General features: G+C 38.9%; 1 protein-coding gene across 4 annotated transcripts in view; it reads right to left on the bottom strand.

The window, feature by feature from the left end:
- Nucleotides 1-1,621: 1,621 nt before the first annotated feature.
- The window catches only part of CAST (calpastatin), a 65,143-nt gene continuing 45,975 nt past the window's right edge, over nt 1,622-20,789 (bottom strand). For 3 of the 4 annotated variants that reach the window (XM_072860807.1, XM_072860808.1, XM_072860810.1), the window contains exons 15-30: nt 19,352-19,435; nt 18,280-18,327; nt 15,703-15,807; nt 15,314-15,415; nt 14,523-14,624; nt 13,386-13,469; nt 12,511-12,558; nt 12,251-12,346; nt 11,543-11,644; nt 10,438-10,539; nt 8,594-8,686; nt 7,666-7,719; nt 7,171-7,260; nt 5,170-5,249; nt 3,972-4,038; nt 1,622-2,885 (exon numbers count right to left, since the gene is read on the bottom strand). In XM_072860807.1, coding sequence (XP_072716908.1) covers nt 3,981-4,038; nt 5,170-5,249; nt 7,171-7,260; nt 7,666-7,719; nt 8,594-8,686; nt 10,438-10,539; nt 11,543-11,644; nt 12,251-12,346; nt 12,511-12,558; nt 13,386-13,469; nt 14,523-14,624; nt 15,314-15,415; nt 15,703-15,807; nt 18,280-18,327; nt 19,352-19,435 — 1,248 coding nt within the window. In that variant the 3' untranslated portion in view covers nt 1,622-2,885; nt 3,972-3,980. The remainder of the gene's footprint in view (nt 2,886-3,971; nt 4,039-5,169; nt 5,250-7,170; nt 7,261-7,665; nt 7,720-8,593; nt 8,687-10,437; nt 10,540-11,542; nt 11,645-12,250; nt 12,347-12,510; nt 12,559-13,385; nt 13,470-14,522; nt 14,625-15,313; nt 15,416-15,702; nt 15,808-18,279; nt 18,328-19,351; nt 19,436-20,789) is intronic. The other variant, XM_072860809.1, reaches the window with a different exon arrangement.

The following is a 20,789-nucleotide window of genomic DNA, read 5'->3' as shown; positions in this document are numbered from 1 at the left end:
AACTAGAAATTATACCTGCCCAAGAAGTTGAAACCTACTTCATTAGAGATCAGAAAGGCGGTTGAGTTCTGCTGCTGAGGGTGAAAAGCTCTCTCTCAGTGTTGTAGAAAATACTGTTTCCTTTTGCTCGCCATATTGTTGCCCTACCCTTGCTGGAAAATAAGTTAATCTTACCTAAGCAATGTGCCTTTGTCTGATAAGCAGGATGTGGCTGGCGAAAGCAGAAGTGTAACGGATGTATTAGTAGCCCAGTTAGTAAACCATGAAGAACCGCTTGGATCTGCCAAAAAGGTAGGAGACTAGGGGAAAGGTAATTTGGGCAGGGGGAGATCGCGACCACCGACTCACGGATCACCTACCCCAATTACACCACCGACTCAAAGGATGAAGTTGAAGAACAACAACTAAGCATGTGCACTAATTTACATGCTGGGCGAAGAGATTTTAACCAATCATTTAATAGAAGAATACTGCATCTGTATTAGGAGGTTGAATATGTTGATGCTTTGTGTATCAATAACTGTTAATTTGAAAGCGGGGTGTGCTGTCTTGAGAAAGCACCCATCTCTGCACAAATCTGCAATAGAACACCGCTGCTCTGTGTGTCTATTGGCATTTTGCACACCGGGTAAACGAACCCCAATTTCTGGGACAACAGTATCCTTTAACATACAAGGCATCTTGTACCTCTTAACTCATTAAGGGAAACAGGAATTCTAGATAAAGTACTTCATTTGTGTCATTTTGCACATTCATATCTTCTGCTGTTGTGAGCAGTAATTTGTATTGCTGTTTTCTGCTTTAACAGCTTTATCTTCAGTTTCTCAACTTTGGAGAAATACTAAGTAGTACTCCTTGCCCTCCCCATACCACAGCCCCCTTCTTGCTCTGTGCCCCCCCCTTTTTTTTAATTGAGGAAGCCTCAATTAGCCAGTGTGTATCCAGATGCCTTGCAGCCCTCTCTACAGAACATCTTATGTGTTGATACATCATTTATCTCAACACATGTCACTGATGGAGCTGCATGAGTAGACACTAATAAACATTTTAGCATGCTTCCGTCACAGCACACGGAAGTCTGACACAAGCAGAAGCACCTAAGGCTGAACTGCTTGTCTGCACACTCCAGAGAGAATCCGAACAGGTACAGGGATGCTGGGCAGGGCTCACATACTTCATTAAAACACAGTGTTTCTTCTGTCACCTGAGAATGACTGTTAATCATTTGTATATTGTACGTTTCAACAAAAAATTCTAAGTGGAGTTTTTCAGCAAAGTAATCACTTCGTTTCTGAAAACTCTTGTGCTTATGTCTTAATCTTTTAGCTGCTTCCCTACACAATAGGAGTCCGCAAGTTAAATTTGGTCCTCGTTAACTGCGATATAGCTTTGAGAACCAAAGGAAAGGGGAAAAACTGTAGCTGGATCTTGATCAGATCAGTGATCAGTGAGGGCCTTCATGAAGCACCACTGGCAAGTATTTTGCAGGGGTTTTTTTAACACTTATTCAGTTTTAATATGCCAATGTTTGGGGTTTTTAATTATTTCTAGGGTTTGTCTTACAGCACCTATTCAGATAACACCAGTAATAAATGAATAATTATGAACATCATAATGCATTCTTAAAAACTTTATTAGTGTGACACAGGTTCTCAGTACAGACTGCAAAGTACAGTCAAAAGTCTAAATATCCCCAACTTAAATCTCCAGGCTGTCTGTCTGCAACGCTACGTACTGGAGTCAGATTTTGGTATCAGTACAAATGTTGGTCTGCTTCCTCTGCAAGCTAATGGTGAAGCAGTACATGTGTAAGGATGTGCAAAAATATGTTCTGCAGGTTATGAAGACAGAGGAAAACACAGGGAGGCACTTGGCACACCTCAGCGGCAACAGCCCTGTCTGCAGCAGACTTATGAGAGGTGCCGACTCGTGCCTGTTCTCTTGCAGAGCAGGTGAATATGACATTGTTCCTTGCAGCATTAACTTCTGCCCTATTTCTGCATTCCCTTCTGGAGTGCGAGGAACAGAAGCAAGGACTAGAAACAGTGCAAAATAAAAGAAAAAAAGTCCGCCTGTTGACCTGAACTTCTCTTTGATCTCTGCTAAGGCTCATGTACATTCTTTATTTCCTCTTCTGTGATGGTAACGGTGTCACTGTTACACCAGGATTTGTATTTGTTCAGTCCAGGAGACTCCTGAAACTATGAGATAACAGTACAGATATGATTGGAAATAAAAAAAACCCCTAAAATCCTTATCTGGCGTGTTTTTGTTGTTTTAACTACAGTTAAGGCAACATCCAAAATACCTGTTTTATTACTAGATGCGCTTGATGAAGCGGTTAATCCCCAGTTTCTCATTCTTTAGCTACCCACAGCTTACCTATGCTTTCCTGCCAGGAACTGGCTTGAGGAAAGACTGCACAGCCAGGCTGAGGTGGGCTGAGGATAACTAAAGCTCATTATATTCCAGAATACTTAAGGCATTCACTGCAATGTTAAAAATGCTAGCACATACAAATTCTTCTGAGATTTACAGGCACTATGTGGAGATTATGTGCAAAAGTCTGCAGATTTTTTTTTTTGGCATTGCTATTCATTTATGAAATATATTTCTTGCAAATATAAAGCATTCTTTCCCTCTGAAAACTGAAGAAAATTACAAAAAAGTCAAAGTATATGAGTATGATAAAACAAATGGCTAGGGAAAAAAAACCACACCACCTTAGTCTACTACTGGGAAAAAAGAAAACATGGAAAAGTCCAGCAAGTACCACTGTACAAAAACCACACAGAATAACCACATGCTTTTTGCATCAGTTTTTGTTCTTCAGGAAGAATTATCCACCAACAGAAAGAAGACATTTTACATGATGTGCCAAGATCCTGGCGGGAAGAAAGAGAAAAAAAGTTAGAGTGCTTATCTTTAACTTGGAAAAAAATTCACAAATTAAATCTGGGAAGAATTATCAGAAATGTAAGTCTCTATTGACAGAAAGAAATCCAGGAAGACTTAATATCACAAGAAACTAGGTACTGTTTGAAAGTGATACTGCAGTGAGGGTAGCAGTCCACTATACGCAGTAACAATGCATCTTTGTCTTGCCCGTGTGAAGTCGGTTGCCGAATCTTCACACGGGATTTTGCTCCATATAATTACTCATACTCAGAGGAGCCAGGACTGCCTCTGCAGTCAGAGGAGAGAGGCTCCTCTGCAGGTTCTTCAGAAAGCCAGAACTCAGACCCTCCTGGCTGGCAGGCGGGTGGACGGAGTCCGGCACTGGACGTGCCCTTGCCTCTCTCTTCCACACGCCAGGAAACCCTCCAGCCTGAAGCACTTGCATCAAGCATCAAAGTGTAGTTACATGAATACTTCCATGAACTAATGATGATGATGAAAGACTCCAATTACTTACTCTTACATTAAGGGTTTGATCAAGCTAACTACAAAGAAGTACACGGTGGCGGTGGAACACGTGCACAGAACGAGGCTGTGTTTGTGCCAGGAAAGCTGAGAGCAGAATGCTGAAACCTGCTATACCTGCCAGCTTAGCTGTGGGGCTTTTTATATCTGTTCTGGACACTGTTCCAAAATTAGCCTGGTGCAGAAATAATGACATAAGATCACTGTCCTAAAGATCAAACCAACCAGTTGAGATGTGCTTGGTCTTCATTACTCCATAAAGGTCTTACTAGGGAAGCAGTATGTCATGTCTTGGAATCCTTAGTTACATGAACCTGAAGGCATTTAGCTACATGAAGTAATTCTGCAGAAACTGTATGGACAAAGGGTGTGAAATAAAGTAAGGCCTCTTCTGCCTAGGAACACTGAAGTTCAAAGTCATTCCAAGTGTGTCTAACATCATCTCTAACCATGTCTTGGTTCAGTTAAAAGACTGTCAACAAAACTTAGCTTTAGTAACACTAGCATGACTTGTCTTTGTTCAGAGAATAGAGAGGAAGAAATCTCACCCGATGATGTTAACGTTTAGCTTGTTTTCTGCTTCTCAGATTTGCTGCTGGAGGACTGTCCCTTTGCCTAAAGAGCAAGAGAAGCATGAGATAGTAAGAAACAGTGAACTAAGGTAAAATCTGAAATAAAACAGTGACAGATATTCATCAGAAGTCACAGTTCAGACAGAAATATGATCTGCACTTGAAATACAGGAAGTTTAGCAATAGTATTTGTAGCTTCTGTTGTGTATATATATTTTCATTTTTCCACCATCACTTACTTTGTTTCACATAAAGAGGGCTGTGGCTGACCTCTTCATATATCCTATTTCTCAACATCCTTTTACCCGTGCTAGTGATCCAGTCACAACTCAGAACATTAAAAAAGACATCCTTCTGAAGAGGAGTTAAAGACATCCCCCCAATTTTACATCGGAAATTGTAAGACTGTTCTGTTGTTACACAAAAGGCCCGTGCGGCAATTTTGTAATAAAGAAAAATCCCATAACTTGAAACATGAAACATAAAATTTTCAGAGCAGATGTTACCATCTGGTTCAGGCATCTACCTGCACGTACCCTGTGTGATGGGAAATGTGATGGGAAAAGTTTCACCCTTACATAAATCCATTTTCTGTATTTCTGGATGGCAAAAGCCAAGCAACTTACTTTTTTTTTTTAAATATAGCAACAACTGCCTTCCTTTTCCAGATTCATTCTGCATACTTATTTATTAATATATGTAGGTTTTCATTCATTTTTTTTTTTATAAATTATGATCATAACTTGAGAAAAGGACATGTGGTTGAAGGAGTACATTCTAATCACTTTTAGAATGCTGTTACTTAAAACAGTCAGAAAAGAGAGAAGTGACGGGGATCCTGAGGCAGCTATGGGCATGTGAAGTGTGACTCTTAGATCAGCAAATATGGGAATGAGGAGCCTGTGGAGCATGCACTGAGCCCCCTGTAGAAGACCACACTCTGTCTGAAAGAAACATTTTTTAGCCCCCATTTATTGAAAATTTCCCTTGAAATAGACAGGTGCTTTTCTCCTATGCACATGCTTATAAAAATTGATCAAGTTCAACCTATTGATGTAAAATTCTCTCCAAAGTAATATCCATGTAATATGAATCCAAAATCCAGTTGACCATCTTTCATGTTCATAGTGGATGGTAACCATGACTATCTGTATTATAATATGTATGTTTTTACCGTTTTAGGGTCTTTGGGTTTTCCTTTATCCTTTGGGGTCGGTTTAGTGGTGATGGTTTCCTTTCCACTTTTGTCCTACACTCCAAAGAAAAAAAATAATTACAGTTACTAACAGAATAGAGAATTAATGGCTCCTGCTTTGACATCTGCTATAACACATTATTTTATATGTGGTTGGTAAAGTGGGAGAGTGCTCAATGCAGGACGCATGCATGTAATTACTGCCCTTAGGCCACAGCAAGCTGGAATCTGGAGCCTTGTTTAATATTGGGGAGACTGGGGCACCACAAAGCATAGACAGATAAAAAAGCTGGTACATATGCACAGATTTTACTACAAAGCAATAATGTTGCAGCAGAAGATTTAGCTCCAAAGTTCATAACCAAATAAAACAGCACTTAAAACACCGATAGCTTGTCTTAAGCCAGCTGAGGATTCGGTGTCAAGGTAAGCATTTGGGGAAGCACTGCAGTGGTCAGAAAAGCTATTTGGAAACACAGCTATTTCCTCCCAGGAATTACATCTCATTTGAACTTCAGTTTCAAAGCTGCTTCTTCTCTGCCCCTCAGGACAGGAACAGACACAGCATAAAAGCACGGATAATCATAATCAACATTTTAAGTATGGACAAACTTATAATTCACTCTTGGTAACTGGGTGCCTGGTAGTATGAGCTTAAGGAAGCTAATGCAGAATTTCACTTGGGAACTGGTTATGCTTCCACAGCTGTGTCTGTCCAAGGGATTTAATTTTTTACTGCTAATACACTGGTTTGGTCAATGATCAAAGATCTTGTAAATTCAAGCTTTGTTTTTTTCTTTCTCCTTGCAGGAAGCAGGCAGGTCACTACTGCAGGAGAAAGGCAGGGACAGGAGTCAGTAGCAGATGAGAGACAGCGGCAGCTGCTTTAACCAGCTGAGTACAAAAACTAGTCACCGTTCAAAAAAAAGTGTACCATTCCCTCTGCCTGTAGGTAGAGGGACCAGGGCATAGGACAGAACACGTCACATACAGGGCAAGAGAGCAGATGGCTAATGAGGGAGTTACTGGTTCTTAACCACTTTGAGCACTTGTAGAAAGCAAAAGGAGTCCATGATTTTCACACCAGCTGTCCCAGAGCACCCTTCTGTTCCTCTGCCAAGGAACCATGTGAGGTGACTGTGGTGGCATGGCAGATGTCTCAAAGCCATGCAAGACCTCTCCCAGTGTCCAAGCTCAAGGTAACAAATGCCAGGTTAAGAGCAAGCAGAAAGCATGTCTGACAGTGATTCTTCTCACATGTGGACCAAATCTCAGTCCCCTTTTTCACACTCTTTCCCAGCACAACCATCCTTTCTCAACCACCCTCATGTTGGTGACCTTCAGATTTATGCAGATTCCACTGCTAGTTCATTTCATATAGTCTTGCATGTGCAGCACTTTCCTGGGAAAAGTCTGACAGGTGTTTGTCAGCTGTGTTTAAGATGATTATATGATAAAAAAACACTCCATTTCTCATTACAAGACCTCTCCAGTCCATTCCTCCTTCATTTTTCTTGTCAGCTCTACTGTTTTCCCTAATACACCTAAACCTCTTTTCTACTCCTAGCATTTCTCTTTGGAAAACCCTCTTGAACTGTTTTACAGTTCCAGCCTACAACTATCGCTAGGTAGTGCATGCAATCGTTGAATAAAGATTTCTCTGCCTCTCTACATTTTTTGAACACTCTAATCTGTACAAAAACTGTTACCACGATTCTCTGCTCAATTCACTTCCCCAAGCCTGTCCTACCTGTCTAAAAGACCTTAAATACCACAAAACTTCCTTCTTCCAAATATTTAGTACACAGCAAGATGCATCAAACTTGCATTATAGTATTAAGACAATCACTACATCTGACAGCATCTTCCAAAGAGGCTACCTCTAAACCTAAACTGAGCTACTGCAAAAAAAAGTGAGGAACTTCCACAGAGTAGTGAAAACCTGTTTATTTTGCAAGTTATTAGCAGAAAATGTCTTACCTTTGAGGGCTGTGGTGTGGCAGGAGCCTTTGCACAAGTGTCAAAGTCACCTGATAGGGCATCAATAGCTGCAGAGTCATCTGTAGGCTTCTGCAATAATTTTAATTCTGAAGTCACACAATATGCAATATTTCCCACAGTCAAATTAATGTTTCAGGAACTTATGTCTGCTTTAATTATCCCTTTCTTAAAAGAGACACATACCTGAGTTCTACACATGTGTTAGAACAGAGGTATCTATTTGAGGTTTCCAAGATGCACAATTTCTTTGAATACTGGACCTGAACATTCACAGTTGTGTATAAAAACTTATTTATTGTGAAGAGTTACTCTTCACAAAAGTTTTACTGTCTATGCTATTACCTACTGCATTCAATAGCATTTATGAGAATTTGCAATGAATCACACCATGAGCCTACAATGACGCTACTTCGAAAAAAAGATCAAAGCACACAGCATGAAACAAACACGGAACAAAAATATCATAAATGTTACCTTTTGTTCTTTGTGTTTCACATCATCCTTTGCTGTTGGCTTTACTGGTTTACCCTTGGGAAGAAGAAAGATTACAACCTCATTTTGAGCTGGTCAGATTAGTTTTAGGATACACTTATGTACGACATTGGGAGTTCACAGATTTCCAAGCAAGTTGAACCACTCTGAACTGATTACTTTAGTCCTCATGCTATGTATTCCAAGTCAGTTCACGATGTATTTTCAAGCTCTATTACTTTGACTACATCTGAGAGATCATCTTTCTAACCTTATAGTCTACTGGAAAAACAGTTTCCTGATCCAGAAAAGATGAAATCACTGTCAGAGCAGTCACTTGCTCCAGTGAATGGCAGTTTCACAGGCCTTTAGGTATACCACCAAGGTAATACCTGTATATACACTTTGTCCCCAAACTTGGCACAAAACTACTTGGAATGAACAAGCATTGTTACCCACAGTTTGCCAGTATCTCCTCTTTAAAAGGAGACTATAAAGCCAAGCTGTTTCAAGGGAGACACCCTATTTTTTCACCTGGTTTTCCCAAGCACCTAAAACACTGAGCCAGTGTAACTGGAACCTATACTGCTAAATCTCCAGGATGCTGATTGCTACTGAGTGATTCAAAGTGATTTATTTGTTCAGATTGCCTGATTTAAGAAAATAAAAAAACCCCTTTTTGGGGGGAGGGTGGTATCATTTGTTTTTTTAATTAAATGCATGCAAGGAGATACAGAGCTACTCTAAGTGTAGGATATTTACATGTTTAACCCTAATACATAAATAGAATACACACAATACACACACTTACTCACTTACTCAGCTTCCCTGTTCTCCCCGTAATTCCAAAGAGGACAGACTGGCTCATATGCACAAATTCCTGGTGTTGCAATAAGACAGCTAAATAAAAACTAACAAAGCTTTTCCTTACCTGCTCACCTGACTCCAGAAGTTTTCGATAGTCAGGTGGGATAGTATCATCCCTTTCTCCAAGTTTGTCTCTGTGTTCAGATTTAGCCTCTTCCTGAAAGCATTTAATTTTTTAACAACTTTAATACTTATGTTAGAAACATTAGCAAACAGCAAGTCAAGAGTGCTCATTAAACTTAAGACAGCTGCCTTTTTAGAATTTAAAATTTCAAAACTACCAGAAAAAAACCCATATATGTATTTCACTATGAAGTGTGCTTCATGCCTGAAAGTTTTAAATTACTAGCTCTCAGTGAGTGTACACATTTAATAAGTTAAACATATATATATACAGCAGCATCTCAACATAAAAAAGCAGTTATGTCAACTTTCAGTTCTGCTTTTTAACAATATGACTAAAAGGAGTCATTCCATACTTCTGCATCCAATCTCATCCATGCACTGTAGGTTTAACACAAAACTGACGTTCTTGCAATGTCTTACCCGTGAATGCATCTGAGTACCTTTAGCAAAACCCAGGGCACTTCTCCAGCTCACACCCAAACTGACCAAGAGTGGCTTACACTTCTCATCAGACTCAGGAGCCAGAGTCAGTTTAAAATCCAACACAACTACAAGGCAGAGCACCACAAGCTCCTGAAAACCGCATCAAGGAGGGAAGCATTCCTTCCACTATGCCTATTTTTACATTTATGCTGCTTTGATTTCTGGCAAACACACTACAAACATGCCTAATGTGACACCTGGTTTAGATACAAGTAGGTTTCTAAGCATATTGTTGAAGAATATTTTTGTATTTGTTAACGCAGACATTTTAAGGAACTCTTCTTTTTGAAATTTTTTTCATCCAGTGTAAGCATTTTCCATGCCTTTGTAAAGAACAACACATGAAGAAAGCTGGGCTCCAACAGCTCCACTGAAGCACAGGAGTTGCTGAGATCCTGCACATGAAGCGTTCACGCCCTTGCTATGGCAAGGGACAATGCTGCCCAGACTGTATAAACCTGTTCCTAAGGCAGCCAACAACCTCCGCACTGGAGCCTGGTCTGAGACTAGAAATCTCCTTCTAGACTCCAGCCTAAATTTATTCATGGGCAGCTTATGGTGTTTGTTTTTTTTCTCCAGTCATGTCCTTTACCTTAAGTATTTCAGTTTACAATTTACTATTACTTTTGTAGTAATTTACTACTGTGCAGAAATGCACCTGTTTTTCTTATTAGCAGAAAGGTCTTTATACAATTATACGAAGAAAGACTGAATGAAGACAAAACAAGCAGAAACAAGCAAGTTTAAAAATGGGACTGATTAAATGAACATGTTCATTGATGAACTTGGTATTCATGGCGTTATAAAAGTCAAAGTTTGACAAAAAGAAGGCCACAAAATTGATTTTACGAACAGAGGCCAGCGAAGACACCTGAAAAATTAGAATAATGACAATAAAAGGCACTGAAATCAAATTATTGCAAATTTCCTGTAATATTTCGACACTTACCACCAAGTGGCTAAAGTATGTTAACTAATTGAACATTTTTCACAAAAAAACCACAAGTAATCCAGCTGATTGAAGAGTGCATGCTTAGAAGCAAAAAACATTTAAGTGAACTGATTGATATGCCTACATGTAGGACAACATAAGAGTATGTTGTTTTTTTCTAGTAACCTTACTTCTACATCTGAAAATCACATGCCGTGTACTTCTATGAGTATGTAAGAAATATTACCTTATACCATTTAAAAAAAAATCTCAAAGAAATAAGGTAAGCATATCAGTTTTTTGTTTGTTTTTTGTTTGGTGTCCCCCCCTGCCCCCGACTGCACACATTTCAGAATGTCTTTTGTTACCTTTACTTTATCCACAACTGGTTTGTTCTCATCAGGGTCGGGTTCCCTCTGTCCCAGGGAATCAGACAGGAGATCCAAGGCTTCATCCATCACTTTTCCTCCCTAACAAAGTATAAACACGTTCGTGAATGCAAATCAGCTGTAAAAATAATTAACTTCATCAAGCTATTATAAGTACTGACTAATGAACTGTCAACTTCAGTGAACAATGAACAATCACCTCTCCTGTTGTAATTTCAATGTAGTGCAATAGCTGGGGAAAAAAATTACAGAATATTTAGACCTACAGAAAACATAATATCAATAAAGCGTTATGGAATTTATTTTAATGCCTTTTTTTTTTTGTTACACATAAGCCTAACTAATCTAAGGAGAAGAGTTCTACGAAAAGATTGTTTTTCGGTAATTGCCATTCCTTTTGCAAACAACATTATGACTCCAGATTAGCTGCTAAGGAAGTGTCAATCTGAATTAAAACTTGTTAACATTTTATCTTCACAAGATGTATGGCCTTTTTCTAATTCGCACCAGTTTTATTCAAACACTGGTTAGAGAAAAAGCCCTTAAAACCAACTAAAACCCAGGTGGGAGGAGCTTTGTAGTCCCTTTTCAAATTAGGCTGGAAACACTAGAGGGAGCTCCCACTGCACGTATGAAAATGGAGAAAGAAGGAGGCATGCAACACTACCACTAAACGCAACGAAGGGAACTTCTCCTGGTATTAAAAGGAGGTCATGGCGCTGCCTGTCCCTCCATTAACCTTGAACTCGTCCTTTTATAGGCTTTACAGATGACTTTGCCACTATGGTAATGACTACACTATTATTATTACCTAACCAGGTACTTATTACCTAACCAGGAAAAGAAAGGCATGGTTTGGCTAAAGGCCCAAGCCTGCAACGATCATCTAGTCCAACTGCCTGACCACTTCAGGGCTGACCAAAAGTTAAAGCATGTTATTTAAGGGCATTGTCCAAAGGCCTCTTAAACACTGACGGGCTTGGGGAATCGACCACCTCTCCAGGAAGCCTGTTCCAGTGTTTGACCGCCCTCTTGGCAAAGAAATGTAGATCCTAGATAAGGATCTACAGAAGAGGTTGCTTACTGAGGTAGAAGCTAGAGGAGGACCTGCTGAGTGCACTGAAGAAACTGTAGCAGCAGAGATAACGTCTGAGGAATCTGCCGGCTTTTTACCCTCCTTGGTTTTCTGAAACAAGACACAGCATCATCACTAACACAAAGGACTAAGAGAAAAATATGCATCACATTCCACGCATCTAAAATGCAATGCCCATACAGTTTATTTCTAGGACTTTATTTTTCTTAGAAGCTCTGCTTATTTCAGATTGAACCCCCTTCCTGAGAAGCACTGTGCAACTGTTTTGCATCTCAGTTTGTTCACATTCAATCTTCCATCTCAACTATTGGGTTAAACCCTGGCATAGCTTAAGTCAGAGGCAGATTTTATATGACTTCAGAGGAGCTAAGATTTCGTCAAGCCGATGAAATCTATTTCATTGTTATGTTACAATATTCATATATTACTATATTCCTAAGCAACACTTTTTAAAGTCTCAACTGCAAAGCATTATTTATGCAAGCAACTGGTAAAAAGATATGACAACTAACTTACCTAGTTTTTTCTAATTATTAAAATCCTGCTCTCTATTAATATATTGCAAAAAATATTTTAAATTTGTATTTACTGAGTTTTATTTAAGAAAGTTTACATAAACTTTAAAGGAAGCAAAATATCAAGATTATTGAAACAATTTGAAAATAAAACAGATTTTCAGAAATCAAATATACTCACCTTTATTACAGTTGGTGTAGGTAAAGGTGCAGATGGGGATGGAGAACAGGAAAATCCTTCTGTCAAACCCTCTAAAAGATCATTTTCACTCATAGGCTAAAAGAAAAAAAACCACAGGCTTTTAAGCCTTTTCATCTATCAAAAAGTCAGCAGGCAACACAGCCTATCTCCATTTTTAAACTGGAAGACTGGGAATCCTTACTGACATTTGAGTAAGAAATTAATAAATGAAGCATTTATCTGAATATTCACTTTCTTACCTGGGACTTTTCTTCAGGTTTTGGTAAGAGTGGTTTTCCATCTTTATCCTACAAAAGAAAAAGCTTCTTATATTAAACCAAGCAGCCTTTAAATGACATTGCAATACAAGTACTCTGAGAGGGTTCACTGAACAACAGACAGCATTGCTCAAGAAAATGATCTAGCTAGTAACCTCTAGCATCTACTGCTGTTACTCAAGGTGTCATTTAAAAATTCCAGGTTCTGTAACTTAGAAGCATCTGAGTGCTGAAAAGTGATTCAGTGTGTGGGATTCTGAGCTTCCCTACTTTGTGTTTCAATTTCCAATTGAATAGGATTTATTTGAATAGGATTTGAATAGGATCCAATTGAATTTCCAGGAAATAGCACAATTAACCAATAAACCCCCAGCTTCCAGATTGGTAACAATATTCCTGGATGCAGACTCCAGAAAGGCAGTATCTTTTCACATCGGCAGCTGTGGCAGGTGTGCAAATTTTGGCTATACCTAAGCAACACATTTATGTCAAATGAGTTGTGTGGTGATGTATGTAAAAACAGCACCTTGAAGCGCTGGGTTTTTTCAACAGCTTTGACCAATCACAATTTATTAAGTTCTAAAATACAAAAAGCTAATGAAAGACTCCAGTGCACTAATCTCAGCCAAAATTATTCATGTGTAGGTGCTTGCATCTAAACCACTTCTGTGACTATGCAGGCATCTAATGATAGATGTCGTCAGGTATTCAGGATCTACAAACCGGAATTTTTATATACTATAAAAATACCTGAACTGAACAGCAACATTTCAAAATGAAATGGAGTTTCAGTTTCATCCATGTATTCTGAGGAATGAAAGGAAAGTAAGACTAAAACAGCACATTAAATAAATTACTTTTGCTTCTGTTAATCTGTACTCTGGAGGAATTGTTTCTTCGTCTTCACCCAGTTTTTTGCATTCTTCCTGTTTGGTTTTCTCCTATGAAGGCAAAATAAAAATAATATTAATAAAACCAAATAACTACATCCCTACAGACGTGCACATGAGCAAGCTTTCAAAGTCTTCGGTCTACTGATTCAAATTAGTCTTTCAATCCAACTACCAGACAAAAATCTCATGCAAATTAGAAGAAAACCCTTTTCTCTTGAGAAAGCCTTCATTTCTCTGTCTGTTTCTTCCTGTGGGCATCAGAAGTAGCTCTACCTACTTCAGTGAGGATCAACAGAGTTAAGTAAACAGACAAGCATGGACCAATAACAAAATAGCATTATACCTCTGAGTCTTAATTCTTGACTTTTTTTGAAATCCACTCAACAGCTACCTGGAATGCATGCAAAGGAAGGCTGAACAGAGAAATCGGTAGCCAACTTCAAAAAGGACTATCCCCTATACAAGTCATGTTGGAAGATGACAACTAAGAAAAGGTAGTAAAGCCAACTTTGGGAACTTTCATTTCATAGAGTTCCAGCCCACCAGAAGAGCTGTCCTCTATTTTTGGCTCCAGTAAATACCATCTGGCCCATGGTTTGGGGAGGCAAATGGGGGCATTCAGACTGTGACTATGAACAGCATTCCCTTAGACAGAATACACATATTTCAGTGACTTACTTAAGGCTCCCTGTTAAAATAACAAGATCAGTGAAAAAAAACAAAGTTCTATGTATCATTCCTAATTTAAGTGACTCCTCATAAAGTTGGTTCCTTCTTCAGAAGGACCATACTGCATGCTACCTCTGATATGCATGTTAATTCTGCTTTTGTTCATCAGTAAGACACTAAGCAAATGCAGTTTGCAGAAGCTGAGGGAACTACTGTACTGTAATAGGCAAAATGATTAAGATAATGTACTCACTGTACATTTAGTACACTACTAGTACTTCCTAAGCAGAACACAACTGGTTTAACCAGTAAATTTTGTTTTTAAAAAACTGAAAACATTATCTCTAAATTGTTTCTAGCCTGAGGAAATACAGTAACACTGAAGATAATTACATCAAAAGTCTATTTTTTGAGGTCTGATTGTTTCGCTACCTTAACTTTGTCCACAGCAGGTTTCTTTTCATCTGGATCAGGCTCCCTCTTTCCTAGGCTACTGGACAAGGCTTCCACTACTTCATCTGCCACGCGACCAACCTGTAAGGGTATCGATACAGTAAAAAACAATTCTTAGTTTGGAGTTCAGCTGCAGCTGAAGAAACCTGCTCATATACTACCACTGCCAGCCACACATTACTGAAGGTAAAAATTGAGAAGGAAACTAAAAAACTGTAATGCTTCTCTCCCTAATTGTCTTCACATACTTGGGATGTGCCGAGTTAAAGGCATAAGGAAACTTTGACAGGGGTTGCTCTGTTAACAGGCTTCTCCTTTCCAAAGACTTACTCACAGCTAAAATGTTCCACAGGGATTTTTTTTCGTTTGGTTTGGTTTTTAACAGAAGCATATATATTCTGAGAAGACATGCAAGAATGTCAGCCATTAATGCAACCTTCCGAAATATTCAGTAGGACAATTACAATTTTTTGTAGAATTTATCTTTTCCTGCAGTATCCATTAAGTTCAGAAACAGGATCCCTTTTAGAGCATTAAGAGCTAGAGTAGACCACAAGAACTGTCAGTTTGACTTCCTCTATTAAGAAGGTCACTGACCTTCCCTGTTCAGTTTGTGCTTGACTTGATTTTTTTGGACAGCGCTCAGCCTTTGTGGCTTACCTCTATGGAGGAAAAATATGCAATACTGAAATAAGCATCTTGACAATATGCTATACCATTGCATAAATGAAGCACTTCGTTTTGCTTTAGCTCCACCTAAGAGTACTCACTGAAGACACAGTTGATGGAGCTGAAGACTGCACAGTGCAAGCTGTGGCACGAGGGACTACTTCATCCTTGGTAGTTTTTGCAGACACAGGATCTGAAGGCTTCTGAAACAGAACAATTACACTGCATTTTACTGAACATGATCAGAAACCCAAAATGTACCTGTTAAGTGGCTTTTTTTTAAATACAGTACAAAACAAGAAAGAAAAGTCTAAATTTAAAGGTAGAAGCCCCTCAATTAAGGACTAAGTGCCAATACTGCATGTTCCGCTGAAGGCAGCAGGAGGGGAAAAAACAGGAAAAGAAGTCTTTTTCTTGAAAGAACAGTAGCATTATCTAGTCTTAGCAAAACTATCAGTGTCAGCATCTTCAGTGAACTAGAAAGACATACTTTGGATGTGCTGCTGGGCTTCGATGGTTTGGATTGTACTGCAGGCTGTGCAGGGCAGGCAAAGTCTTTTGAAAATTCATCAACAAGATCAGATTCACTCAAAGGCTGCAAAAAAGACATATGTGGTACAGGTGACTCACTGCCTGTTTTTAGTTTGTTTTTTCAAGAATTATATTTCAACTACTCAGAAAGCAGGAAAACTTTTGTAGCCTACACCGAAATAACATTTCACATTTATGTGCAACAAAACAGCATGAATTTCACAGCGCACAAAATTAAGAGAACCACTTTTCAGAATGAGTCAGTTGCTTTGTTATCAAAAGTCAATATAATATAGAGAACATTATGTTCCATACTGTTTACAGGGCTACTGAAAAGGAAAATGCAAGCTCTTAATTAGAACAAAAAAAAGGAATGCTAACATTTACTAGATAGTATTTACTGTAACAGCATCATGTTGCTATAATACTTCAAGTATAAATTATATATAGATAGTGGAAAGCAGCACCATCAGATTATCATTCTCCCGTTTTAATCTTTTTTCTTTTTTTCCAGCAGAAGTAGAGTTCCCTCAGAGGCAGAGTCAGCTGCAAGTTCTCTTAGCTTGTGCACTGACTGCTGACACTCAGTGGTTTTCACTGCGCATGTTTTAGGGAAAAGTGAATAAACCACAGTTTTACTTCCCTCCTGTGGGATCTATTACAATCTGTTGATACTACATGATCTAGATACTTCTGTGATCTATTACTAATGCTCCTGGGATCCTTCAAACTACTGTTTACACCTAAATGTTTAAATCTTTGCTATCAGTGATCGCCATTCACTTGCTACGTGGAATTTAATTGGTTAGGGCTCATTTGGTCAAATTCGTAATACATAAAATGTCATTTCTAAAGGAGAGTCTCTTATTTTCCCTCCCACTTTCCTCCCTTTGTCAATCAGTGCCCTTAAGTCTTCGTTAAATGTCTCATGACATAAGGTCCAACTTTTCATAACGACTGAATTCCTCCACTAAATCAAAAAAGCATTTAAGCAATAATAACTTTTTTCACAAAAGTAATGCCACTGAATGTCCTTAAGGGTATGCAGAATGAAGGCCCAAAGTAACAGAAGCCCTAGTTGAAATCATGAAGGAATACAACCGTGGCATTCACCAGGAATCAAAACCTGTGAGTGACTGAAGGTTTTTCAGCTATTGACATAACTTTTTTGTTTTGCTGGTTTTGGTTTCACAGATCTAAATTACTCATGATACCACAGGAATACTGGTGAATGCATCTTGCTCAAAATCGCCTTCTTCAAAGTACAAATATTGAAGTAGTGCTGAGAAAAATATTGCAACATATGACTTCGATACCCCTGCGATTCACTTACAGAACAACTATTCAATTATATTTGTGTCTCTGATTGATAGGGGTGGAATAGCATAGGAATACTTATTCTTCTACTAACCACTTAATTCTTTTGGCATAAGACCTCATGATTCTGAGTTCATCTTCTGCTTTGGTTTTGTACTGGACTTCAGTCACACTGTGAACCAACCTCCCTTAACTCATGCCTGTTCCTCTTCTGGAGCTTTTCTTTTTTTTATGTGCTGTCTCCTTTGTACTCCCTGTGAAACAGGAAGACTTGTCTCCTAACATTAGTGCCTGGTTCTCTCAGAGCATAGCTGCTCTTTTTTCCTTATGACATGCTTGGCAGGCATTCCTTCTGAGCACCTCTCATCACCCACTCAAGACGATTGCTCGTCTAAGACCTGACACGAAAATTCAGAGATGTAAAGTCTTTTCATCACTGCCTTTGCATTCCTCCATAATTCAACCTTGAATAATACAAATGACTTCACATTTCTGCTAAAAAGGCACAGTGTCATTCTCACTTAGATTGGTCCTGACCTTCACACTCATTTCAGAAGAACGGAGGTTACCTGTGCTTTTCCAATTTTGGCAGCACTCCTCAACTCACAGCCCTCAGTTTCTTCAGTGCACAGTTCCTTTGCTTTTCCTATTTTTTGCTTTCTTCCTGTGCCATTTCAATTAACCTTTGTAACTCTCCCTTTCAATCTTTTCAATCTATCTTGCACTTTCTAGGCCACGATGGATATTTTTTGCAAAGTTCAAGTTGTTCTTTGCGATTAGGAGAACATCGACAGCAGCTTTTTCCTTCTTTCCAGTCATGTTCCTCTATATTTGATGACTAATGAGAGGAAACTGTCAAGAAACCAAAAGATTTTCTGCCTTGCCTCTCTCTGTCCTTCAAAAGCTCCAGTAGACTTCTACAGAATACCTTACAGTAACTCCCCATACAGCTTTTCTTTGTGGCAGCAGTCATTTCTGTAACTCCTTCCTATCTTCGTAATCGCTAAACCTTTTTATTACCACGAGCTCTTCATTCACAGCCAGTGAATTTCAATAAAATGAACTTTCACTTGACACTTCAGATCAGCAGATTTTGTGCAAGGAAGTAAACACGCAAGCAGACCAAGAGACTTACACAATGCCACAGAGAGAAGTGAGGAAGGAGAGGGAGAAAACAGGGTATCTATTCACACTCCTACAATATTGTCAGTTTTCTAACCTTAGGTTTCTCTTCAGGCTTTGGCAATATTGGTTTTCCATCTTTATCCTAAAAGTAAAGTAAGTATTATTGACATTTTTGCATTGTTATAAGAAGTGCCATACTCCATAATCACCAGCAAAATAATATAAAATAAATGATACACACAAGATGAAATCAGTGACACAGTAATAGGAATTCCCCTAAACAGGGGGAATTCTTACATAGCCAGGTAAGTGGGAAAAAAAGCAAACGTGATGTCAGCACAATACAAGTGGGCCAAGAGACCAAAAAGTGTTCATTCCTATCAGTATCAATATGCGGCAGGAATTAATTCCACAATAAACCAGCAGGAATTTATCCACTAGTAAAAGAAGCTTTGAGTGCAAAAACCAAACTTTTGCACTTGAACAAATAAGGGGTTAAATCCCAGGTCTGTAGTCAGGCAGTCCTGAAATCTCTAAAAGGAGGGGTAAAACTTGCTCCTTTCAAAACAAAATGTTAACATTCAGCTCCAGCAAGGCCAGTTTATACAGCAACCTTGTTAACATGAGTTATACTAATAACCATCACTAAAACTTTCAATTCTGAACTTTATGGAAAACACATCTCAGTTCTATTGTTGTTTTGCTTAACTTTGAACAAATCTCCATCACTTGAAGTGACAATCTGAAAAATGAGTGTAATTTTCATACCATTTTACAACAGCGTTTCACGGTTACATTACAAAGTGATACCCAAAAGCACTTCTGTAAGGTGATGGATTGTACAACACTGAGGTTTAATATCAGAAACAAGTAACAGCACTCTTGGAGCAGGAAGGTGTGACCTGGGAAGATCAGATCTTTGCTCAGAATGCCTAAGAAACCCAGTCATGCCCACAAAGGAAGGGAAGGGAACTAGAGATACAGAAGTCACCAACAGGAGAAAGCCTGTTGGTTATTTCTGTATCTTTAGTTTATTTCTAGAAATAAAAATATTGATTAAATACTAGTTTTGGTTGTTTTCTGCACGTTCTTGCCCTCTCTGTGACGAAACAAAGTGTCAGATGCAGTGCCCTATTTACAAAGCAATGGAGATATGAAAAACTTACCAACTCTGGTGTTAACCTGTATTCTGGAGGTATCGTATCATCACGTTCCCCAACCTTTTCTTCTTTTTTCTCTTTAGCTTTTGCCTTAAACAGAACAAAAAAAATGACTTAGAGAAATTCAAATAAAACCTCAAAGTGCACTCAACTTCAAGATTCTTCAGCCTACTGTTTGAAGAAGTACTAGCATCAGATAAAATTATTCCATGTATCAAGGTATTAAAATTCCTCAATTTATTCATATCAAATTTCTTGTGGTAAAATCATCATGGCTTAAGAATCAATGCCATATGTGAATATGGCTATATTATTTTAAATTCTAAAAAACTTCAGACACTATTCAGAGCTGTAACCTTGTGGCAGGTACTTTTAGAATTTTTGGGGTGTACAAAATCCTCAGGTTTCCTTGGATTTCATCACTCTGATTATACAAGCTGTAATTCTGTATCTTTTTCCACCTCTCCTACTGAAGCACAGTTTTTAATTTTCTGGACTTCCTTCATGAAGCAACGTATCCACTAAGTTACCTGCAGGCCCAGACCAACTGAATCTGCAATACAACACGCTCTTTTTTGTCAAAACTGAGCTCCAACATCTTCTCTTGGCAAAAGATTATTTCCTACTCTTTCCCTACTAATTTCTTTGCTCTGAGCTGTTAGTGAATACAGGGGAAAATAACTGATATTGGTAGGGTTATAGGCAGAATTTGCAAAACTAAACTAAAAAGTCAAAGTTAACATGCAAACACAGGGCTCCTGTTAAAATCTAACTGTTGAAGAAAAAACAAAGTCTTAGAAGACACAATGAAAGGCAAGACCCAAATTAGAAAGATAATGGGGTCTGATAGAAAAAGGATTATATGCACTAAAACCCATAAAAGTTAATTAAAAATCAAACACCAAATACATGCAAAACAAAAGCTTGCTATAAATTGTACCTAGTGCTTGGGGAAAAAAAACAGAGCAACTATAGATAACACACGGCAAGGTGTATGTACGTGTGCTTGCATAGCCAAATGAAATAACCAAGGGATAACCAGGACAACCAAGGGATCAAGCCCAGCCAGCATGGGTTCAGGAAAGGCAGGTCCTGCTTGACCAACCTCATCTCCTTCTATGACAAGGTGACCCACCTAGTGGATGAGGGAAAGGCTGTGGATGTTGTCTATCTAGACTTCAGTAAAGCCTTGGACACTGTCTCCCACAGCATTCTCCTGGAGAAGCTGGCGGCTCATGGCTTGGACAGGTGTACTCTTCGCTGGGTAAAAAACTGGCTGGATGGCCGGGCCCAGAGAGTTGTGGTGAACGGAGTTAAATGCGGTTGGCGGCCGGTCACAAGCAGTGTCCCCCAGGGCTCAGCTCTGGGGCCAGTCTTGGTTAATATCTTTATCAATGACCTGGACGAGGGGATCAAGTGCACCCTCAGTAAGTTTGCAGGTGAC

Source organism: Ciconia boyciana, chromosome 4 (assembly GCF_034638445.1).
Source record: "Ciconia boyciana chromosome 4, ASM3463844v1, whole genome shotgun sequence".
Lineage (NCBI taxonomy): Eukaryota > Metazoa > Chordata > Aves > Ciconiiformes > Ciconiidae > Ciconia > Ciconia boyciana.
This window is presented reverse-complemented; position numbering and strand designations above follow the sequence as displayed.